The 23,450-nt window shown below is 53.6% G+C and overlaps 1 protein-coding gene across 1 annotated transcript in view; it reads left to right on the forward strand.

Annotated features, from left to right (window-relative positions):
* The window catches only part of TCOF1 (treacle ribosome biogenesis factor 1), a 37,944-nt gene that overhangs the window by 13,843 nt on the left and 651 nt on the right, over positions 1 to 23,450 (forward strand). The window contains exons 12-25 of the mRNA XM_068980846.1: positions 94 to 348; positions 437 to 631; positions 5,665 to 5,802; positions 5,985 to 6,170; positions 6,299 to 6,502; positions 13,698 to 13,881; positions 15,123 to 15,259; positions 16,965 to 17,069; positions 17,490 to 17,727; positions 18,070 to 18,152; positions 18,720 to 18,900; positions 20,932 to 21,468; positions 22,101 to 22,198; positions 22,905 to 22,948. Of these exons, the coding sequence (XP_068836947.1) occupies positions 94 to 348; positions 437 to 631; positions 5,665 to 5,802; positions 5,985 to 6,170; positions 6,299 to 6,502; positions 13,698 to 13,881; positions 15,123 to 15,259; positions 16,965 to 17,069; positions 17,490 to 17,727; positions 18,070 to 18,152; positions 18,720 to 18,900; positions 20,932 to 21,468; positions 22,101 to 22,198; positions 22,905 to 22,931 (2,568 nt within the window). The 3' untranslated portion in view covers positions 22,932 to 22,948. The remainder of the gene's footprint in view (positions 1 to 93; positions 349 to 436; positions 632 to 5,664; positions 5,803 to 5,984; positions 6,171 to 6,298; positions 6,503 to 13,697; positions 13,882 to 15,122; positions 15,260 to 16,964; positions 17,070 to 17,489; positions 17,728 to 18,069; positions 18,153 to 18,719; positions 18,901 to 20,931; positions 21,469 to 22,100; positions 22,199 to 22,904; positions 22,949 to 23,450) is intronic.

Below are 23,450 nucleotides of genomic sequence, written 5' to 3' on the forward strand. Positions count from 1 at the left end.
GTGGGGAAGAATGGCAGTGAGCTCCAGCCCTGAGGACATGGGTCCTCTGAGTCCAAGATCCTTCTCGAGCTTCTGAATTGTGTGTCCCCTCAGGCAAAATCAGCTGTGAAAACTTCTCAGATCAAGGCCTCCCCAAGGAAGGGCACCCCCATTACACCCACATCTGCCAGGGTCCCCCCAATGCAAGTCGGCACACCATCCCCCCGGACAGCAGCAACAGTGAGTACGCCCACCTGCGCGTCATCCCCAGCCATAGTCGGGCACACCCAGAAGCCAGGGGAGGACTCTTCAAGCAGCGAGGAGTCTGAGAGCGAGGAGGAGACAGCTCCTGCTGCAGCAGGGGGACAGGTGAGGCCAAGTTCATTTGGCTGGGTTGGGGCCAGCCCTCATGGGTCCTTTGGCCCCTGTGATAGGCCTCTCTCCTGTGTCATTCCAGATAAAGTCTGTAGGGAAGAGCCTCCCAGTGAAAGCTGCCTCAGCATCCACCAAGGGGCCCTCAGGAAAAGGGACCACCCCAGGGCCCCCTGGGAAGGCAGGACCCCCCATGGCACAGGTCAAGGCTGAGGTGCAGGAAGACTCAGAGAGCAGTGAGGAGTTGGACAGTGAGGAAGCGGCTGCAGCTCCCACACAGGTGAGACCTGGGATGGGGCTGAGGATGGGCTAACCCGGCTGCCTTTGCCCCAGGTGTGCAGAAGCCTGAGCGGCACCCTCAGCTCACTTTATTCCGCACTTTCCGCTCATCTCCTCTGCCCGTAAGAGCTGCAGGGTCGAGCTCCAGGGCCTCCTTTGTCGCCTTTTGAGCTCCCACTGAGATTTGTTTTTACGCCAGCACTGTTGAGTACCCTGTCTGCCAGGCTCCATCCTGTCTGGGGCTCCTTTGGCCCTGGCTCTCACAGTTCCCAGCCTAGATGGGGCACATGGATGTGTACACTGATTGTATCAGCATGTATGACAGGGTTGAGATGGAGGGTGTGTGCCTAGGCCAGCAGAGCATGGCAGAGGATGGTATCTAGGGCCTTTTCAGGAGAGAAGACCTCTTGGGTAAAGTGGCACCTAAACTGTGGGCGAAAGAGTTGGCCAGGTGGTGTGGAGTTTTCCAGGCAGAGAAACCAGCCTGTGTGAAAGCCAGGAGAGTGCCTGGCCTTTTGAGTTCCCCAAGCAGAGCATTCTGGTGGGATCACTAGGGAAGACCATGTGAATGGCAAGTGGTGGGAAGTTTGGAGCTGGGCTGCCTGGGTTCAAGTCCTAGCTCCACGTCTGTCTTTCTCTCACTGTTATCTTGTGGGACCTAAGGTCCTGTAATTCCTTTACTGAAATTTTAAGCTATTCTTGGCCTTCCCAGTCTCAGCTCAATAGGCTCCTATCCTGATTTTCCTAGCTACAGACACATTTGACCAGCGCCTTAAAAGTTTCAATGTGCTGATCACTTAAGCACATCACTTAGGTCTTCGCATTTGAGCCTTCCACCTGTCCCATGAGACAGTGTTCATTTGCTTTGGTTTCTGGATAAGGAAATTAGAGCATAGAGGATTTGTTTGGTAATTTGATCCAGCCCCACCAGCTCCTGACTCCAAAGCCTTTCCCACTTCCTTCTACTGAGGTTTTGTTTGTTTTGTTTTTTTGGCCAAGATGCATTGTGGGGTTTTAGTTCCCCAACCAGGGATCAAACTCATGCCGTTGGAGTGGAAGTGCAGTGTCTTAACCACTGGATCGCTAGGGAAGTCCCCTTCTGCTACATCTTTACCGCAACTTGTCCAGCCACAGAAATAGTCATATTTCGGGGCATCGTATTCTCTTGGGTTGAAAAAAAGAGCAGCCAATCCCTCTCCAGCGGCCTAGCCTTATAGCCTGGTGCTCTGTCAGATGAAACTGTCTTTCCTAACTTCAAGAGGTCTGACGAACCTCTACTAAAACAAGCAGGACTGATAAAAGGAGTCTTAATTGGCCAACTTCTTTTCCTCACCTTCATCCAAGGGATGAGGATAATAACTGCCTCTGTTGCGAGGTTATTATGAGGATTAAATGGGATAATACTTGTTCGGCCTTACCCTCAGTGCTATACATATTAACTGGTTTCTAATCAGTAGTTCTAATCAGTGTTCTCAGCATTGCTGAGGTCAGAAATTGATCTGCTCAGAGATACCCAGCCAGCTGAAAGTAAACCGTCCACTGAGGAAACTGAAGTTCAGACAAACAAATTAACAGTCAGAGGATGGGTTCTGGAAAACCAAATGTGCCAAAGACACAGGAAGGAGATGATTCATGATTTAAATGCCGTGAATAGAAAGGTAGCCCTGGTGTGAGAAAGGTAGGGGAAAGATGTTCAGTGTTTGATGAATGGCCAAATAAGTGGTGTGGTGCCTTCTGGGCCTGAATTTGTGATGTATACGATCTTATGTCCTGTGACATTGTTATACTTGATTATCGGTTCTAGTGACTTTTGTAGATTCCTTAGGATTTTCTATATATAGATCATGCCTTCAAATTAAGGACAGTTTTACTTTTTCCTGTCTAATCTAGGTAGCTTTTATTTTTCTTGCGTTATTGGACTGGCTAGAACTTCCAGTAAAATGTTGAATAGTAGTGGTGAGAGCAGACATCCTTGTCTTATTTTTAGTCTTAAAAGTAAAGCATTCTGTTGTGTGATGTTAGCTGTAAGTTTTTCATAGATGCTTCTGATCAGATTGAGGAAGTTTCCTTCTATTTCTAATTTGTTGAGAGTTCTTATCATGAATCAGAGTTAGATTTTTGTCAAGTGCTTTTTCTTTATGAAAGTGATTTTTTTTTCTTTTGTTAATATGTATGACATTAGTTGTTTTGGAGGTATTAAATCAACTGCAGATGGTGACTGCAGCCATGAAATTAAAAGACGCTTACTCCTTGGAAGAAAAGTTATGACCAACCTAGATAGTATATTCAAAAGCACAGACATTACTTTGCCAACTAAGGTCCATCTAGTCAAGGCCATGGTTTTTCCTGTGGTCATGTATGGATGTGAGAGTTGGACTGTGAAGAAGGCTGAGCGCCGAAGAATTGATGCTTTTGAACTGTGGTGTTGGAGAAGACTCTTGAGAGTCCCTTGGACTGCAAGGAGATCCAACCAATCCATTCTGAAGGAGATCACCCCTGGGATTTCTTTGGAAGGAATGATGCTAAAGCTGAAACTCCAGTACTTTGGCCACCTCATGTGAAGAGTTGACTCATTGGGAAAGACCTGATGCTGGGAGGGATTGGGGGCAGGAGGAGAAGGGGACGACCCAGGATGAGATGGCTGGATGGCATCACAGACTCGATGGCCGTGAGTCTGAGTGCACTCCTGGAGTTGGTGATGGACAGGGAGGCCTGGCGTGCTTGATTCATGGGGTCACAAAGAGTCGGACACGACTGAGTGACTGAACTGAACTGAAATCAATCTTTCGTTCTTGGAATAAATCCATCTTGGTCAGAGTGCATTCTCCTTTGTATTTGTTGCTGAGTTTGGTTTGCGAATCATTTGTGAGGATTTTTGTGTCTTGTGTTCACAAAGGATATCGGTCTATAGTTTCCTTGTGATATCTTTGCCTGGCTTTGGTATTGTGTGATCCTGCCTCGTAAAACCTCTCTTCTCAGAGTTTGTGTTGCACTGGTACTATTTCTTTTCTCAACGCAATTCAGATCCATAAGTAAAGCCGTCTGGCCCTGGCCTCTTTGTGTGTGTGGGTGAGGATTTCTGATGGCTCAGTCAGTTTCTCTAATTGATGTTGGTATGTTCATTTTTTCTTCTTGAATTAGTTTATATTTTGTACCTTTTAATACTCTGTGCACAGTTAATAATTGGTGCCATTCTAGAAACTTGTCCATTTTCATCTCAGTTGTGTAGTTGATTAGCTTAAATTTGTTCATAATATTCCTCTGTATCCTTAATATCCAGAGGATCTGTAGTGATGTCCTACTTTCTTTCATAATTTTTGGTAATTTGTGTCTTCTGTCCTATTACTTGATCACTTTAACTAAAGAATTACAAATTTCATTCTTTTCAAAGGAATAACTTTTGGCTTCATTGATTTTTTTTTCTCTTGTTTTCCTGTTTTCTATTTCATTAATTTCCGATGATCTTTATTATTTCTTTCCTTACTTTGAGTTTGATTTGCTCTTCCTTTTCTAGCCTTTTAAGATGGAATCTTATATTTTTTTCTTTTAATTTTAGATTTTTCTTTCTAATTGAAACATTTAACACAATAAATTTCCCTCTGAGGACTGTATTAGCTTTGTCCCATGAATTTTAAAGTACTGTATTTTTTATTCTTTGAGCCATGGATTATTAAGAAGTGGGTTGGGACTTCCCTGGTGGTCCAATGGCTGGACTCTACACTCCCAATGCAGGGGGCTTGGGTTCAGTCCTTGGACAAGGAACTAGATCCTCCATGCAGCAACTGAGATGCAGTGCAGCCAAGTAAATGTCTTCAAAAAGAGGTGGGTTGAGGGACTTCCCTGGCAGTCCAGTGGTTAAAACTGTGTGCTTCCACTGCAGGGAGGCTGGTTCAATCCCAGGTTAAGGAACTAAGATCTCACATGTTATGCAGCGTGGCCACACACCAGGAAAAAAAAAGGGGTGGGCTAATTTCTAAATGTATGGAATTAATACAGATTTGTTTTTGTTGATGATTTTTAGTTTAATTCTGTTGTGGCTATAGAATATATTTTGTGTGATTTCAATGCTTCTAAACTGACTTGTTAGGATAACTTAGACATGGTCTTTTGTTTTTGTAAGTCTATGTCAAAGACATTACTTCCCTCTGATAATTTGAGTTCTGTGCTGATTAGCCCCCTTTCTTCATCACACATAGGCTATGCTTTAGACTGGTTTCTTTGTTCAATTCAATAATGTTAATTTCACTTGGTCTTATGTAAATGAGGGAAGCTAAGTTATGGGGCATATCTCTGCTCAGATGACATCTCTGAATGAGGTGGTCCTTGAGATGCTGCCAGATCCTTCATCCTATTTCACATTAGCAAAGTTTCCTTTCACACTCTTATTAAGGATTTTGCTCTTTGTTGCTCTTGAGTTTCTAGGTCTGTATTTGCTGGAGACACTGATAAACTTTTAGGGGATTCCTTGGACATCAGTTAGGGTTAGGTTAAGCTGAAGAAAACCTCAGACAACAATGGTCTTCCATTTTGTTCTGCCATCTTGAGTACCTGGCTTCTACCTGATAGACTAAGATGGCTACTTGAGCTCCAGCTATTGCCTCAGTATTCCAGGCAGCAGGAAGGAAGAAGACACATCTACGTGTGTAAGAAAGTCAAACATACGCTTGACTTACATTCATTAGCTAATCGCATGGCCATCTAGCTGAAAGGGAGCCTGGAAACCGTTTGTTCAGGGTAGTCTTATGCTTAGCTGACTTGAAGAAAAAGTGCTCACAACAGTAATGAGTTTGAGCGCTTATTGTGTGCCAGCACTATGTTAAACACTATGATATCTCCCATTTCATCCTCACCCTTCCTCATTCCCATTTTACAGAGGAAGAAAGTGAGGCCCAGTGATGTCACATAATTTGCCCAGGTTCATACAGGTGTTATTGGAGGAGTCAGAATCCAGACTCCAGCATCTGACTCCAGAATCGGCATTCTTAGCTAACTGCTTGCATCCTTTACATAATTAATTCCCTTTTCTCCTTCCAGGTGAAGACTTCAGTGAAAACCCCTCAGACCAAAGCCAACCCTTCTGCCACCAGAGTGGCTTCAGCCAAAGCGGCAGCACCAGCTCCTGGAAAGGGGGGCCTTGCTGTTGCTCAAGCCAAAGTGGGGTCCCCAGCCAAGGCAAGTAGGACCAGAGCCAAAAGAGGTGCTGGGGTGGAGTGGAGGGGAGGACCAAGCAATGGCCCTAGCCTCGACAAGGGTCCTGCACAGGTGGGCGTGACCTCCCCAGAACCATGCCCTGGGTGGGGTTTCACCGTGCTTTCCTCTTCCTTCCTCAGTACCATTCCCTCCTCCCGATTCAGGTAACCCCAGCAGCGAGAGCCCCCCAGAGCAGCGCCATCTCTGGGAGCGGCCAGGTGTCCGTGCCGGCTGTGGGGAAAGCAGCGGCTGCAGCAGCCCAGGCCCAGTCGCGGCCTGTCGGGGGCTCACGGGAGGACTCGGAGAGCAGTGAGGAGGAGTCGGACAGTGAGGGAGAGGCACCTCCTCAGGTGAGGCCCCGGGGGCCGGAGAGCAGCCCCGTGCTTGTCCTCTGGACCAGGAGCCGCCCACAGCGCAGCTGCATGTGGCCCAGCCGTCTCCCATCCCCCCTTTCCTGATCCTGTTTCTCTCACTCCAGGCGAAGCCCTCAGGAAAGACCCCCCAGGTCAAAACTGCCTCAGCCCCCACCAAGGCGTCCCCCAAGAAAGGGGCTGCCCCGGTACCCCCTGGGAAGGCAGGACCCCCAGTCGCCCAGGCCAGGAGGCAGGAGGAGGACTCGGAGAGCAGCAGCGAGGAGTCGGACAGTGACGGGGACACGCCAGCAGCTGCACCTCCAGCCCAGGTGAGACCTCACGAGGAAGCAGCTGTGGTGCCAGGCCTCCAAGCTTCCGCCACCTACTCCGATGTCAAAACTTGGGTTCAGGGCCAGGTGAAGAAGCAAGACCAGATTTAAGCTCTGCCTCCAGGGACCTTTCCCCCAGAGGCTGTCCCCCATGTTTCCTTAGGTAAAACCTCCTGTAAACAACCCCTGCCTCGCGCCAAACCAGGGCCTCCCCAGTAAAAGGTGGCTTTGGTACTCCCATATCTGCCAAGGCCTCCACGATGCACATGGGCCCCACCCGCCCCGTGGGAGGCCAGGCCAGGCCCTCAAGGATGTCCCAGAGAACCAGGAGGGGGCTTTGATGTGGTGTAGGTACCATGAGGCCCTGGGGAGTGGGAGGAAGCCAAATCTCTCACCCTGTTGTCCTGTAGGCAATGGGGCCTGGGGCCTCCTGTTGTTATGTGTATCTCTCAGGGAGAGTTCTTCTAGCTCAGTGTGAAGCCTGGGGAGTGGGGAGAGAGAAGGAATGGTGACCCAACTTTTATCTGGATGATTTTTCCTCTGTGCTTGTAGGAGTGGCTACAACCTGTAGTTCAGGATGACAGACTCCAGGACTCACAGGGCTCAGACATGTGGTGGAAATGACTTGAGTGGTGCAGGCCTAGTGGAGGTGATAGATGGCAGCTGACATGAAGCCTTGGTGTCAGGAGAGACTGAGGGAGTGGTGGCAACAAGGGGAAACTAGAAAGATGGTCCCTCTCGGCTCCAGCCAGTTGTGACCTGATGGACATGTGTGGCTAGATCTTTCATTCCTTAAGGGAAGCTGGGAATCCCTGCTCCAGGCTGAGCTCTAATCCCTCCTAGATTTGTGTTTTCTTCACAAGTAAATAAGCACCAAGAGGTGTAAGTGCTCATAGCACTAACCTCTCTGCCTTCGGTGTAGCAGATCAACTACTGAGCATGCTGTCTTGTTGACAGAGATGAAGGCATGAAAGACGTTGGCCCTGCCCTCAGGGGACTTGTAGTCTGTAGGGTGAGACAAGGTGATGGGGTTACTGGAGCATGTTCTGGTAGTGCTCCTTCTGATGGAGCTGGGAAAATGAGTGTCTGAGAGGGTGGAGGAGGTGATTGAGCTGAGCTTGGAGGAAGACCTGGGGTTCGCTAGACACTAAAGTGGAGACAGGCTCCCCAGGGAGGAGATGGGAGAGTGTGGAAAGGAGGGGGGTTGTGAAGTCAGGTGGGCTCGGCAAAGGCCAGCTGTCCTGTAGGCAGCAGTCACTTTCAGTTGCTTGTTACCAATAATATCTATAGGAGCCTAAATGCCAGAGTGAGACACAAGGGTCCTAGCCATGTTTTGGACCGTGATGCTTTTTGAAAAGTTTTAATCAGGTTATTGTATCAGTCAGGACATCTTAATCTGCAAGAGAAAATAAGAACTAGTTCACAAGAGCTCAGATGGTTCTTAAGAGGGTCGGTTATCTCAGGGCATGAAGTTTCATGGTAGGGCTCCTGCGAAGGTGGTCCCTTCAGCTTAGCATCGTTGGTGACAGATTTCTTCTCTCTCCATGCCTCGTCTGCCTCATTGGAACAGGAGGGCTGCAGCATCTCCTAAAGAGAAAATCCCCCAGTTTACTTCCCCTCCACTTAGCTCCTTGACCAGATCTCAGGCATGTGTTCTACCTGTCCTCGGCCATCCCCTCCCCCTGCAAAAAAAAAAAAGCCACTCACTGATGCGGGACCTGCAGTTCCCGAGATTGGCTGGGACCAAAGGGCCACCCTCTCCAAAGCCTGTGGTGGGGGCCGCCAGAACAGAGATAGGGTTGTATTAACAAGGAAGACACGGGGACTTGGCTGTTGCAGTGTGCACTGTAGTTGACCCAGTGGAAAATTGGGAAGTACACGCCCAAATCAGGATCTTCTAGCTTTTCTTGAGAAATTGGAGGCTCCAGGGACTTCACTGGTGGTCTAGTGGCTAAGCCTCTGCACTCCCAGTGCTGGGGCCTGGGTTCAACCTGTGGTCAGGGAACTAGATCCCACATGCAGCAACTAAGACCTAGTATAGCCAAATAAATAATGGATTAATTCTGTGCGTGCTAAGTCGCTCAGTCGTGTCCGACTCTTTGCAACGCTATGGACTGTAGCCCCCAGGCTTCTCTGTCCATGGGATTCTCCAGGCAAGGATACCAGAGTGGGCTCCATGCCCTCCTCCAGCGGACCTTCCCGACCCAAGGATCAAACCCACGTCTCTTAAGTCTCCTGCATTGGCAGGTGGGTTCAAGAAGCTGGAGGCCCCAGCAGTGTGGGTCCTGCTTTTCTGAGTAATAAAAATTGGACCTTCACACCAGTAGGGAGGTGTAGAGCTGCCCTCTGCCCTGGCGGGGCTCCTCTCCGCCACCAGCACCTTTCAGTTTAGTCCCTGCTCTAGGTCCTCCTCTGGCCTGACTGCCGTCACCAGCCAGCCCCCCTTGTTTAGTCTTGGGCTGTTTAGTCAACTGCTGGTTGAACTGCTCTCAGCCGGCTCCTGCTTTTAGCTGGGGATGTGACAGCCAGATGTGAGCTGTGCTGGGGCCTCTGGCTCACCCCTGCCACCTTGTCCTGGGCGGCTGTCACCTCTCATTCAGACGCCTCGCGAGCAGCACGCTAGCCCTCGGGTTTTAGTAGTGCCTGACTCACACATCCCTTTCACGGTTGGAGTCAGCCCTGGAGGAAGGATATTCAGCGTGGAGGCCTGTGTTCCCGGTGTCTGTGGGGCATGCTGGCCACCCCGCCACACACACTGTGTGTCAAGGGGGTCATGCTATCTTCCTGGGAGAGTGAGATCGTTGCTCGGTGTCTCAGTTGTGCTTCCTCTCAGCTAACGAACGCCCCCTTGCCCACCATGTTCTTGTCCCCTCAGAAGGAGGGTAGCTCCAAAACTGCCACAAGCAAGACCCTGGCTCCAGCATCCCTGGAGAAGAAAGCAGAGGAGTCCTCAACCAGCAGTGATGAGGACCTGCCGTCGAACCAGGTAGGCCGGCCCTGTCCCTAAGGGCACTTAGGCTAAGAGCTGGGCAGATGCGCCTGGGAGATGGCAGGAGGAAGCGGCGGTGGGGGCATGGGGAGGGCAGGTCTGTCCCACTTACAGCGCTTCCCCATTTTCTGAGCTCTTTCTTTTTTTTTTTTTAACACTTTGATCTCCACAATAACCCTGGGAGGCAGGTAGCAGAGCCTGCCAATGGAGGGTCAGAGTTGGCTCCCACAGCCCCAAGGCGCAGGTACACAGCATGCCACCTGACAGGGAGGGCCTGTTACTATGGGAGGCACATGCTGTGTCAGGAATCAAGGCCCAACAAGCTGGAGTGATCTCCCCAAACTCTTATGACCCATAAGAAGCCCAGGAAGAGGCAGGCACTGGCCCCTGGTTCCATGTGTACCCCACTTCCTGTTGGGACTCTGTCAGAGCCCCGCGGGCCTGGTCCCAGACCTCGCTCAGGGAGCTACGGCCCGTCTCCACACACTGCCAGCCATCCTCCCCTGGCTCCACCCCTGAGGGTAGAACCAAGCCCCCCATCTCCCCAGCTCCAGAGGCTTGCTGGCGTTCACCTGGCAGGAGTCTGAGTTTCTGTGTGAGTCCCAGGACTTTCCCACAGCCGGCATTGCCCTCTGTCCTCCCCTAGCCCCAAGGTACTAGAAGCTTCTGCCAGGCCCTTCAGAGATGCCGGAGTTCCAACTGTCAGATGAGTGGGGTCTCCCTATCCAGCTCCCCTTAAATATCATATCATACACTGATTAGTCCATCAGTAGGGCCAGGTGTCATGCACACCCATGGTATTGGGGTGCTCACTGTCTTTCTCTCCTTTAATAGCCTAGATTAGAAGAGTAACTGTGAACAACTCCATCTACCGTTGGCCACTTCCTGAGTGCCAAGGACTATGCTAGTCCCCATGTTTTCAATTGTCTGTTTAATCCCCAGACCAGCCCTATGAGGAAAGGTGCTTCTTTTATTACCATTTTGAGGAGGAAGGAATAAGTCCGGAGAAGTTAGACAAGATGCCTGGCGTCACATGGCTGTCATAAGGGACAGACCTGGTGTCAGAACCCAGGCTGTCCGTACTCTGCTCGCTCCCTGGCCCTGCCCTGACACTCCCCTCCCTGTGGCAGGAAGACAGCGGGGCTTGGGCCCTGCCCTTCTGGGCTGTCCGTGGAGCCTTCTGGAGCCTGCCTCCTCTGTGCAGGATCTAAACAGCTGGGAAGGAGGGGGCCGCTTCTCCCTTCTCTGTGGGGGCGGACTAACACAATTAAAATGAACATCATGCTTAAACTGAACCATTTAATTGGTACGTTAGTCCTCAAGGTTTTGGAGTCCCTGTTAGAAAAGAAAAAGGAAAAAAAATCAGCACTTTGAGCATTCCCCAGAAGGATTCAGGGAAGCCGGCACAGCCCAGGGGAGCTGCAGCCTCCTCCCAACTTTGGGGTATTTTAGCTCCTTAATCCCCAGCTCTCTAATTATGATTATTATCATTATTATGCATTTATCAAGCACTTCTCTACTGATGAGTTTCACTGTTTTTATTATTAGCCCATCACTGAGAGTAAGGGATTGATACCAGGGTGGTGGGCAGAGCCCCAGGCTGGGAGGCAGAGAGGGGCTGTGGGTCCATTCCCAGGTCCCCTCACTGTGCCTCAGTCTCCCCCGCTGCAGGAGTTGGGCTTACCTCTCAAAGACAGATCAGGGGATGGTCCCTGCGTGGCTTAGCCCTGTTGTGTAGGCATTAATCCCAGGCCAGAGTCTGTGCCAGGGCCTAGGGTAGGTACCAAATTTTAACAGACAAGGCCTTGCCTTTAGAGTTCCAGGTTGAGCTGGAAAGAAAGAAGAGGCCTCTAAGAAGCTGAAATTAAGGTGTTAAAGATCTAAAGTCTAGCATGGCTGGTCCTCGGAGTCCCTGTCTGGTGCTTGGAGGACCAGCTTCCAGCCCTGGCTCTGACACCAGTTTGCTGGTTACCCTGGGTGAAACCACTGGCACTCTCAACCACTGGGGTGAGACTCCCTGAAGGCTGGTGAACCATGGAGGCTCTGGGCCACATGTCCAGGAGTGGGATTTTTCAGCTCCCTCAGGTGTGGGCCTAGGATGTGCTACCAGCTCCAGACAGTTCTGGGAGAGGCCTCAGAGAAGTGCTGCCATCCAGAGCTCGGGTCCCCTCGTGTTTGTGTCCCTTGTCCCCAGGGTCAGCAGTCTAGGCCAATCCACTCCCCCACCCCCCGCCCGACTGCCATGACCCGAATGAGGGCACTCTTGTGATGCACTCAGCTGTGACTTCCAGAAGGCCACTGGGTTTGGTCCTACAGGCACTGACCCCTGCAATAGAAAGAGATCCTGTGTGTTCCCTCTGGGCCCTCACTGCCCAGCACCTACAGGAGCGGAGTGGAGGTCCAGCCAGGTGTTGAGGCTGCTTCCGCTTCTAGTGAGTCTTTCCTGACCCACCCCAGAAAGAAGGTCCTTGTCACCCCATGTGTATCGTGCTTTGTGGTTTCCAAAGCAGACCAGAAGCTCTTTGGTGAGAGAGCCCAGACTGGGTTACTAAGAGCCCTTCCAGAAGGTGGGAGAGTGAGGCTCACGAATCTCAGGGGCTGGGCCACACGACGAGGTCGTGGCAGAGGTGGGGTCAGAAGTGTGTCCCATGTACCCCACCTTTGAACCTTCCTCTCCCATCCAGGGCTCCGTGGGCCCCGGCCCCCCCGCCCTGCCCCACCCAGCTCAGAGGCAGGGCGGGCAGCGTGGGCAGGTAGAGCAGGGCGGAGGCTTCTGCTGCGGAGCTGCTTTTAATATCCCAGACGCTATTGTTTGCCTCAGTGGGTTCGCTGCCTCTCTTCGTCCCCGACAATCTGTTCCTCTGTCTTCTCACATATATATAGATCCCCCCTCCCTCAACTGAAAGCCTTCTCCCACTTCCATCCTTCTCTCTTTCATCATGTGGGAAGGAAGTCTCTGGAAGTGGCAGATCAGAGCGGCTGTGGGGGAGGCTGTTTGGCAGGGGTAGGCAGGGCCCGGGCCCGGCAGAGCTTCCCCCTCGGGCGGGCCCCTTTCTGCTTTCCATTTCATGTTGCCTTTCCCGCAGCACCCTGGAGGACGCGGAGTCAGGCCCAGTGGGGTAGGCAGAGACCTGGGTTCCAGACCATGGCCATGGGCAGCTCCCTTCTGCTCTCCTGCTGCCCTCCGTCTCCCTGTGGGGTCAGGGGGTGGGGGCAGAACTCAGACCAGGTCAGCTCTCTGGGGACTGGAACGTAGGCTCACCGGGTGTCCTTCTAGGCGGTGGGCATGTTCACTGGAGCTGTGGTTCCCAGACATCTGCCAAGAGTCCACAAGGAGTGTTACTTTTTTCTCTTTTTTTTTCGGTGTCTTACTGGAAAATGCAGAGCATGCCCCAAGCTAGAACAGTGTAGAGTCGCCAGTCACCATCCCAGCTTTGGTAGTTCTGGACTTGTGACCAGTCTTGGTACATCTACATCTTCACTCTCTTCCCCAACACCACTGTTTTTGTTTTGTTTTGTTTTAAAGCACAATCACTAAAAAATTGGCCCATCTAGTCAGCGTCCCCATTTCCCCAGTTCCCTTATGACGTTTTCTGTATCTGGTCAAACAGGAATCTAGGTAAGGGCCACCAGCTGCACTGGGTCCCTTTGGTCTTAGTTGGTTTTCCCTGAGCAGTTTACTTGTTGAAGGTCCTGGGCCCGTGTAGTTTGGGCCACGTTCCTGTGTCCTGGCAAGAGGCAGCATCAGAGTCCTGGGCATGGGGGCAACTAGACTGTGAGCAGCCCCCTAGCGACCCGTCAGGCAGCTGGCAGGGCATTGCTCAGAGCGCCCCGCACAGTGGGTGTGTGTCTCTGAAGTCAGCGAGGGGAAGGAGGCTGACCTCCACATTCTGGGCCTAACTTGGCTTCAGGTAGGCTGTGTGACCTTGGGCAACTCTCCCTCCCCTCAGGACTTGTGGTTTTCCCATCTGTATGATGGAGCTGATACTGTTGATCTCAGGGGTTCCTCTGAGGGTCGGGTGGGCTCCTGTGAGCTCTGAGGAGCTGTGCAGTGTCTTGGCGGGTGCCTGGGCTGGGAGTGAGCTGGCAGAGCCTTGGGAGCTCTCTGGAACCCTTGCCTTGTAACACCCTCCCCTACCCACCTTCCCTTTCCCCTGGCCAAGCTGTTAATCACTGGGGGGGTGTGTTTTGTTTTTGTTTTTCAAGGTGATTAAAACCCCTCTGATTTTTGTCGACCCTAATCGTAGTCCAGCTAGCCCAGCTGCTACCCCCACCCAAGTGCAGGCTACAGGCACCCCAAGGAAGGCACAGGCCTTGGAGAGCACAGCCAGGAGCTCCTCTGAGAGCGAGGACGAGGACGTGATCCCCGCTACACAGTGCCCAACTCCTGGTGAGCACGGGCCACCCTGCAGGGCTGACTTCCCTGGCTGCAGCTGCCAGACGTGTGCACACACACATCCATTGAGGTGCCAAAGGGAGAAGACACTGGCTGAGTCTCAGCAAGTAGTTGGTCTGGAGGGGCTTAGGGCAAGGTTTTGACCCTATGTTGGCTCATCCCCATGAGGATCTGGCTTGAGCAATAACTGTGCCAGGGCCTCTCTGTGCGGGTTCCAAAAGGTAGAACCCAGACTAGAGACTCGAAGCTGCATTGACCAGGTTTGTAGTTCAGGAGGAGCCTTGTAACAGCTGGCTGACTAAACTTGGAGAGGGCTGCAGGGTAGTGAGCCTCTCATTCCTGGTGGCATGTGAAGGAGGTCAAGTAATCCCTAAACAGAGAGGTGTAGGGAGGAATTCCTGGAGACAGGACCAGATCTGGATTTTCTTTTGACTTTTGACAATCTGTGATTCTGACAGTGATAGCAAGAAAATGGGTAATTATTATCATTGTTGTTACCAGAACACTTTTTGATGATATTAATACCTGATCTTGGCAGGTTTATTAAGAAATGCAGATTAGCACAAAAGAAAAAGCATCACTTGTAATCCCACTGTCCAGAATAATCACTGTTAACATTTTACAGACATTAACTTTACAAAAACCAAAGGTACAGTGTGTATTTTTAGTGAGACCATACTGTACATATGCTCAGTAATCTTGACGTGTTGTGACGTTCCATAGTCACAGCGTGATCCCCACTGGCTACAGAGTGGTCACCTGGGAATCCTGCAGTTTTTTCAGCCAGTGTTGAGTTGGAGGAAGCTAAGGGTTTTATTTGGGGTGCTGGGCTGTTACAAACAGTGCTGCAGTGAACACATGTGATTGAGCCTCTGCACATGACCACGGCTTTTCTAAGAGAGAGGGTTTTAAATGCGCAGAGTCGTGTTTGGCTCCAGTGCTCTGCCTGTCATTCAGGAGGAGCAGCTTAGCCAGCGAGGGGGACTGCAGGTGGGGAGGGGCTGAGGAAGAGGCCTGGGGTGTTGCCCACAGCTGCCGTCTCATCTCCTTATAAAACATGGAGACAGAGGCCGCTCCTGCCTGGAAGGCTTGGGAGGGGGTTTAAGGGGCTTCTACCACATGGGCCCTGGGCACTGCACAAGGTTCCCAGGATGGGCTGATAGAGCGGGTTTTGCTGCTTGGGGGAGGCCACAGGGCTTCTGTGCCCTGACATACCCCCTCCCCCTCCATCTCAGCCACTAGGACCAGCGTGGTGACTGTGCCCACAGCACCTCCAAAGGCGGCCCTCAGAGCCAGTGTGGTGGGGGCTCCCAGCAGTGAGGACACAAGTCAGGGGTCTGAAGGCAAGAAGCAGGAGGCCTCAGCCACTCAGGTACCTGGTGGGCAAGGGGGCGCTGCTGGGCCAGTGGGCTGAGGGGCCCCTCCTCAACACCACTTCCCCTCAGGGTTGCTGGGTGGCACTGTAGTTGCTCTTACCCACCCTGTGGAAGCCAGGGCCTTTCCTGGCCTGGCCATAGCCCTGATCCGTGCCCCTGAAGGTCAGGAAGCGTCCTCTGGCACGTGGCCCGCTGGGCAGAACCAGCACGACTCCAGCAGCTTCTCCAATACCAGGCTTTTGATTTGATTTTTCTCTCACGGTTGCCGTGAACAAAAGTTGCCCTTAATGTTCATCATAGTGACCAGTAACGTTCTTCCTAGCCTTCACTATTTTCAGTGTATTTTTATTTCTTTGGTCCTTGCTGGAACCTAAAAGCCAAGCAGGGAAGAGTTAATGGCTCATTGTTCAAAGGATGGAGCTGAGCACCACGCCCTCAGCAAGAGGGTCAAGACGCGTCCAGGATCAGGCAGGGTCGGAACCCAGGGCTCCTAGATCCTAGTTCATTGTTTCTGGGGCCCATTGCTCGTGGGGCCATAGCCGTTTGTTTTTCCAAGCCCTTGCACCCGCCCCCTCTTTTCCTGAGATGGCAGGAGCGAGAGCTGGATAGGCCAAAGCAGGACTTGGGCACCTCCACTCATTGGGGCTCATCACGACCTCTAACCCAAAAAGAGCTTCCTGGGAGCTTGGTTGCTGAGTGGGTGGCTGGGTTGTGGTCACTGCGCCCACCAACCTGCATCCATTTGGCCTTTCAGCCAGCAGATGGTGCTGAGCATCTGTCCATGCTGGGAACTGGGGGTACAGCAGGAAGAAGACAGGGAGGGGCCCTGCCCTCATGGAATTCCCAAGGCGGGGGACAGCCATTAAGCAAGGAGACCAAGAGTTAAAGTACTCACCAACTGGTGGGTGCTTTGAAGGGAGCAGTATCGATGCAAGCGAGAAACAGTGGGATGACTTGCCTTAGAAAGGATAGGCCGGGGTGGCCTCTCAGAGGAGGCGATGCTGGGGCTGGAGAAGCAGCCAGGCCTGGGCAAGCTGAGGAGCCCTCCAGGCAGGGAGACCCAGGCACAGAAGCCTCTGGGGGAGCACTTGGGGGTATGAGAGCTGGGAGAAGGTGGGGGAGCAGGGGCAGAGGGGCCAGGCTTCACGGCCCATGGTGAGGGCTGAAGGGGGCCTGGGGGTTTTGGCGAGGGATCACACCCAGTCCTCGTTCCGTTCTCTCCTTGGCTGCTGGCAGATGTGGGAAACAGAAGCAGCCCCAGGGAGCCTGTTGAGGAGTCTGCTGCAGCCGCTGGTCTACAGGCTCAGACTCAGTGGTGGAGCCTCAGGGGGCCTGAGCCCCGCCCCTTCCCTGGGCTGGGAGCTGTCTGTGGATCCTCTGATAAGGATACTATTAGCTTATTTTCTGTCCAGTCAGTGGCAGTACCCCTTCGACCACCCCTCAGCCCTCCACTCCACCTGCAGGTTCCTCTGGCAGCTACAGGTCCCCTCCCACTCCAGCCAGGCAGGATGTGACCAGGGTGTGGCCTAGATGGCATGCCAAGAACCTGGGAGCCCCAGGCCAGGCTCTCACCCACCCATGCAGTCTTAGGCTGAGGCCAGCCCCTGGGTCTTGAGTCTGGGCCCATCCTCTTTCTGGGGGCCCTGGGCAGGGTCCTGTCTGCATGGAGCCAGGCTGGCTCCTCACCTTTGCCTTTCACAGGTGACCAAGAGGAACCTCCCGCTGACGCAGGCTGCCCTGAAGGTTCTTGCCCAGAAAGCCAGTGAGGCCCAGCCTCCTGCTGCCAAGACCCCGTCTTCAAGTGGGGTGAGCTGGGGAGTTGGGGGCCAGGCCTCACCCCAGAGGGGATAGTGTTCAGAGGCACAGGAGGTAGAAGGCAGGGTGCAGGCAGGGGCCCAAGTCCCAGCGCTGGCATTTAGCTACCCCGTGACCTCGGCATGCTCATTTACCTTCCCAGGCTTCTACTGTGCATGCTCCCCCACCAAAACTTTCTTTTTGAGGAATCTTAGTTCCTCAACCAGGGATTGAACCCAAGCCCTCAGCAGTGAAATCCTGGAGTCCTAATCACTGCCAGGGAGTCTCTAACTGCCCATCCTAGAGAGTGGTGGGAGAATTAAATGGGGCCTGTTTGCGAAGCCTCTAGTGGTGCCTGGCCCTTCCCTGAGGTATTCAGTAAGCACCAGATCTTATTTTCCCTTTCCATTCTCTCTCCTTTCCCCAAATCAGACTGACAGTGCTGTGGGAACACTCTCCACGGCGAGTCCGCAGAGCACCCCTACCCAGGTCAGAATGGCCAACAAGCTCAGAAAGCCTGAGGTTCCTGCAGCTCAGCGGGCCACAGCTACGCCCTCGGGGCACCCCACACCCAAGGCCCCTGCAACCTCAGATGACAGCAACAGCAGCTCTTCGGGAAGTGAGGACGAAGCCAAGGGGTCCCAGGCGGCCCCGTCAGCCCACAGGCCAGGTGAGGCTCCTGGGAGGGAAATGCTGGAGGGCCTGGTGAGACTGTTTGGCCATGCCAAACCTTTTGGGATCAGGCTTCCCTAACTGATCCCCAGATTCCCAGGACCATACCTCTCTTGGGGATTAGAAGGTTTGGGCATGCAGGTGTCTCACTGGAAATGCTGCGAATAGCAATAGATCATGGAAGGGATCAATGAGGGGCAATGATGCCTTAGATCAGAGGGTGAGGCACGTAAACAGGGACAGGCCACCTCAGGGCCCTCCTGCTCCCAGAGCGCTCTGGCCTGTCCAGCGGGCAGAAGAAACCTGGGGTTCCCAACAGTTACCTGTGCTTCTCCCGTAGGCTCAGCCCCCTCCAGGAGGGAGACCTTGGTGGAAGAGACCACAACAGAGTCCAGTGACGACGAGGTGGTGGCACCTTCCCAGGTAACTGCAAGGGAAGGGGCTGGCGGTCTCAGGAGCCTTGAGGTAGGAGCCCCAGGCCAGGCTCTCACCCACCATGCAGTTGTAGGCTGAGGCCATGCCCTGGGTCATGGGTCTGGGACCAGGCTCGTCCTCTTTCCAGGGGCCCTGGGCAGGGTCCTGTCTGCACAGCTCCTCTCCTGAGGTCCCATTTCAGCATAAAGCTGTGAGAAGCAGACTCTTGGAGTGTATAGAAAGGGTTTACCTTGATTTTAGGTGATTTCCGGATAAAAACATTCTCTAACAGATAACAGATGGGATTTCTTTTAAGGTTATCATCTTTATGTGGCAAGTGCTAGTGCTTTTCCGTTTGCATTAGTAATAAGTTTCCTTTTTAAATGAGGCTGTTTAAAATACGTATTCATTATAGTAGTGCAGGAGGTGCGCACACAGGGCCGATGTGCCCGCCGCCCAGCTGGCCTGAGGGTCCCGGGGCTGATCCCCTCCAGTGGGCCTGGCCTGAGGGTCCCGGGGCTGATCCCCTCCAGTGGGCCATGCACTGCTGGGCTTCTTCACACTGGGCTTCTTCAGTCTCTCCTCTCAGGTTTTGTGACTCCTGGGCTGACTCCAGCTGGTTCCAAGACTTCAAAGGCCACTCCCAAACCAGACACCAGCCCCTCTGTTTCCTCTACTCCGGCCGCCAGAGATGCCCCAGAAGGCAATCAGGAAGTGGAGCCCCAGCAAGCAGCAGGCACCATGTCCCCTAAAACAGGTGAGTCAAGGGCCACAGGAAGGACACAGCAGGATGTGGAAGAAAAAGGCAAGGAGCCCCTTTGCCTCCTCAGGAGCAGTCCCACCAACATGGTCCTGTCTGCCAGCAGGGCCTCCCCAAGTGAGGTCTGGTACTGCTACATCAGGCCTGGAGGTGCTCGTCAAAAGTGCAGGGGCCTGTGCCCTAGAGTCTGGCTCCCGTAGTCTAGAGCCGCCCAGAGGTCGGGTTATCCAGCCCTGCGGGATGCTGGTGCACCCTGTAGGCTGCTCCCTACCTTAGAGGAAGTGCACCTGGACTTTCAGGGTAGGCCTTGGCGCTCTCTAGCTGTTCCTGTTGACTTTTCTTCCTAGCAAGTGGGCTCCTGGTACAGAGTGTAGGTACCTGGGATAGCTCAGACAGAAGATGGGGTCACGTTTGAAGAAGTCTTCTGCACATGGTGAAGACCCCGGGCAAAGGACTGACATACTCTGAAGCCTCAGACAAGCCCATGGCAACTCTGGACCTCGGTGCCTTAACCGTACAGGGCAGGGGTTGGTGGGTCCATTGGTGGCACATACAGAACATGGCACATGTGGAGAAAGCCACGTGGTATTTGGAGGGCAAACTCGAGTGCTTAGGTCACCTGGCCTAGGGTGTCAGCCACTGCTGACTGTGCCAGCACTCTGGGACCGGTGTCTCAGAGGGTCTGCCTGGGCCAGCTCTCAAGGTTCCCTGGCCTTGGCATTCTAAGGTGTGTGGTAGACAGGAGGCAGAGAAGTGGGTTACTGAGGCACCCTGTGCTCTCCTTGGCTCCCTTCTCTAGCTGACTCCTGTTCTTGCCACGAAGCACCAGAGGACTGAAGGGGGCCTCCCTCTGCCCTGGGAGCCCCCTCTGCCTACCTCCTCAGCCCCTGGGGCTCTGGAGCCAGAGCTGCTGCAGGTCCCGCTGCACTCTGAAGGGAACAGCTTTATTCTCCCCGCATGGAGCCAGGGCCAAGCTCCCAGCACCTCCCAGAGCCCAGGGTGTCGCCACTCTTGTGCTGTGAGACCCCAAAGGGACCTGCGAGGCTGGGGCAGTGCCGGGACATATGCTCAGCTCCCAGTCCTGGGGCCTCTAGCTGCAGCTTGCCCAGTGCTGGGTCAGCAAGAGGAGTCATTGCTCATTTTCTTCCCCAGTGTTCTTCTCTTTGTGAGAGGCGGGTGTGACAAGGAGACATTTTAGAGGGGGCTGTGGAAGGTTTTTTTCACACGTGTAGTCAGCGCACAATTATCAAAGGAGAGCAGAGGCGTGGAAAATTCTAAACAAAGGCTGCAGCAGAAGTCGCTCTGGCAGGCAGTAAACCTGCTTAGTCAGCTGCCGTGTGCGTATTCCCTGCACCCCCCACCCCCAGGCCAAGCCACCTGGACCCCTGACCACAGAGGGCTGCAGGCCCCCAGCGTACAAGTGGGCATAGGTTGGATGGCCACATGACCTTGGCTTTTTTTTAAATGCATCTGTGGTTTAGAACAGTGAGGGGATTTGTTGTTCATCCAATGCCTCATTTTATAAACAGTTTGGTTTTCAGACTCAGGGCCCAGGCATCCTGTCTTCCTGCCCTGGGCTCCTGACTGGAAGGTGCCGTCTATCCTGTCCCATAGATTCTTTGATTTGATGGCGGATTACAAGCCCTTTTGGAGAAGGAAATAGCAACCCACTCCAGTATTCTTGCCTGGAGAACTCCATGGACAGAGAAGCCTGGTGGGCTACAGTCCATGGGGTCTCAAAGAGTTGGACACAACTTAGCAACTAATACTACAAGCCCTTTGATTAACATGCTGGAGTTAATTTCCATCCCCAGCCTGAACTTGAGTTTTCAGCGTGAGGAGACATGAAAAGAGCTCCAAGTTAGAAGCAGGAGGAGAGGTGTGGGCAGGAGACCCAGCGGGTTCCCATGCCCATCTGTACTGCATCAGAGAAGGTCAGGTCTATGCTGGACCCCTTTGGCTTTCATGCCACCGGAGGTCTAGTCCCCAATTCTCTCAGGTCCGTAACCCCAGGTCCTCTCTCCATAGGCAGAAAAGAGGCTGGTGCCACACCTCAGAAGCCCGGGAAGGGGCCTGGGAGTACCCCGGCCTCCATGCTGGCGCTGCAGAGCAACATCACCCAGCGCCTCCTGAGCGAGCCCTGGCCCCTGAGCGAGGCACAGGTGCAGGCCTCGGTGGCAAAAGTGCTGACAGAGCTGCTGGAGCAGGAGAGGAAGAAGGCCGTGGAGGCCAAGGAAGGCAACCGGAAGGGCCGCCTGGGCCACAAGCGGAAGCTGTCCGAAGACCAGACAGCCCCCAAGGCCCCCAAGAGCAAGAAAAAGAAGCAGCTGGCAGCTGCAGATGGTGGGGAGCATGTGGTCTCCTCAGAAAAGGCCCCCAGGACTGTCAAAGGGAAATCCAAGAAGGACAGAGCGAGTGGTGACGTCAAGGAGAAGAAGGAGAAGGAGTCTCCCGGTTCTCAGGGGGCCAAGGAGAAGCCAGTAGGGGAGCTGGGGACTCCGAAGGGTGACGGGGGAGACCACGGCAACCTTAAGATCAAGAAAGAGAAGAAGAAATCTGACAAGAGTAAGTGCCTGCTGCAGCCCAGACCCAGTCCTGCTGAGGGCTGCAGTCACCACTCGGGCGGTGGCCCTCAGCCAGCACAGAGAGGGCTGAGAATGTCTCGTCCGTCTTGGGAGCAGGATGGGCAAAGCCGGAACCAGGTCCTGGAGCAGCGGAGCCACCACCACCAGGATGGCGCTCGTAGCTCCAGGGCGTGTTCCGCTCACAGAGCCCTGCCCTCCCCCACGGCGGCCACAGCCACGTGCACTGGCAGCCGAGGCTCCTCGGGTCCAGGCTCCTGGATAGCAGCCGCCCCTTGCTGCATTCTGTGCTGGAGTCCTCGTGCAGCTGGGCCACGTTTAACCCCCATCCCAGCCCTGTCTGATGGGTGGTCACTCATTCCATTTTACAGGTTGAAAGTGTCTTTTTAAAATCAGTGTGTAGAAATTTTACAAAGTGAGTTAAAATGGTAACAGTCCAGGGCTTCCATGGGGGCAGAAATCATAAGACTTGTGCTTCGATAGCTCCCCAGGGTGTGGGGCATGGAGAGGAGAGAGCTGTTCTAGGGCCCCCGAAGACCTGCCCTGTCTGCCCACTTTGACCCCAACCCTTAAGATTAACATCTGTTGTTTAGCAATTTTACTTTCTTCCCTTAGAAAAAAAAGACAAGGAGAAAAAGGAAAAGAAGAAGAAAACAAAAAAGGCCTCAACCAAAGACCCTGGCTCACCATCACAGAAGAAAAAGAAGAGAAAGGTAGAGTGAGTCCCAAGGAGTCTTGGGCTAGAAAAGGGGACCCAGACCCAGTCCCCAGGTGAATGTGATCCGCCCCAGCCTCAGGGTAGGGGGTAGGGTAAGCCAGAGCCAGTCCCTGTGCCCCTACCATTCTCAGGGGCTTGTGTATTGTGAGACACTAGAGAAGAGCTAGGAGGTGGGCGCCACCCTGAGGGGCCCAAGGTCTGTGCATGTGGGAGCCGTGGAGCGGCCCTGTCTTACCTGTGAGGTAGGAGGCTGTTATGACAAGTGAAAAAAAGAGAAGCCCCCCTGGGGCCGGGAGACCAGCTAGGCTGTTGCAGGTTTCTGGGTGAGAGAAAAGGTTCCCTTGGATGTGTGTGCCCCAGCTGGCGGGGTATCCCCACGGCAGAAACACGGCCTGCCTCGTGCATGTCAAGGGCTGACCGCCTGACCCGGGGCCCTCAGCTCCTCATACCCAGATGCAGTTCTCAGCAGGGCCACAGCCGCGGTCAGAAAATCAGAGTGTCTGCTGCTGCAGAGTCCTGGGCTCCATCCTCCAGGGCTCGGGGGGCACCCTCCGCACCCTCAGGATCTGTGTGTCCCCAGTATCTGTTCTAGGGGAGCCACAGTGCCTCGGGAGGGAACTGTCATAGCCCCTCCTGGTGGGGGTGGCGTGGGTGGGGAGACACTTCAGGTCCAACAGCATCTCCTGCTTCTCTCTTCACAGAAGAAGATGGCAGAGCAGACTGTCTGAGGGACGCCGGGTGGCAGGTACACTCCTGGCCTGGGGACCCCTGCTGACCCTTTGCTCGCTGGGGAGGGCAGGTGGTCAGCTCCAGCACCCACAGTGGTCCTCAGGAGCGAGACTGGGCCTCGGGGGTGGGCCTGAGGGGAAGGGGTTTTGGAGAAAGAGGGTTCAGTTCCTCAAGGGCAGTGGGTGATGCCGGGAATCAGAGCTGCAGAGTCAGAAAGATCCAGGAGAGTCCAGACAGTGACCACCACTGAGTTGCTCAGGTCGGGGGAGGTGGGGGTTGCTGGGATGTGGTAGCGGAGGGGCACACTGGCATGCTTCCTCCTTGTACATGAGGGTAAGGCTTGAGGTTGGGGACAGCTCAGTCTCTCCTTCGCCACTGTCACTCCTTTTCTTCTAATTTTGTAATTCGAGGGCCTTTCCTCATGGGAAGGAACATGTTTTACTCAAAACAAGCCATTCTGATGGCTCTGTGCTTCCCAGGTGGTGGTGAAGGGGTGGAGTGCTCCGCCTAGCTGAGCG

This window comes from Capricornis sumatraensis, chromosome 9, assembly GCF_032405125.1.
Source record: "Capricornis sumatraensis isolate serow.1 chromosome 9, serow.2, whole genome shotgun sequence".
NCBI lineage: Eukaryota > Metazoa > Chordata > Mammalia > Artiodactyla > Bovidae > Capricornis > Capricornis sumatraensis.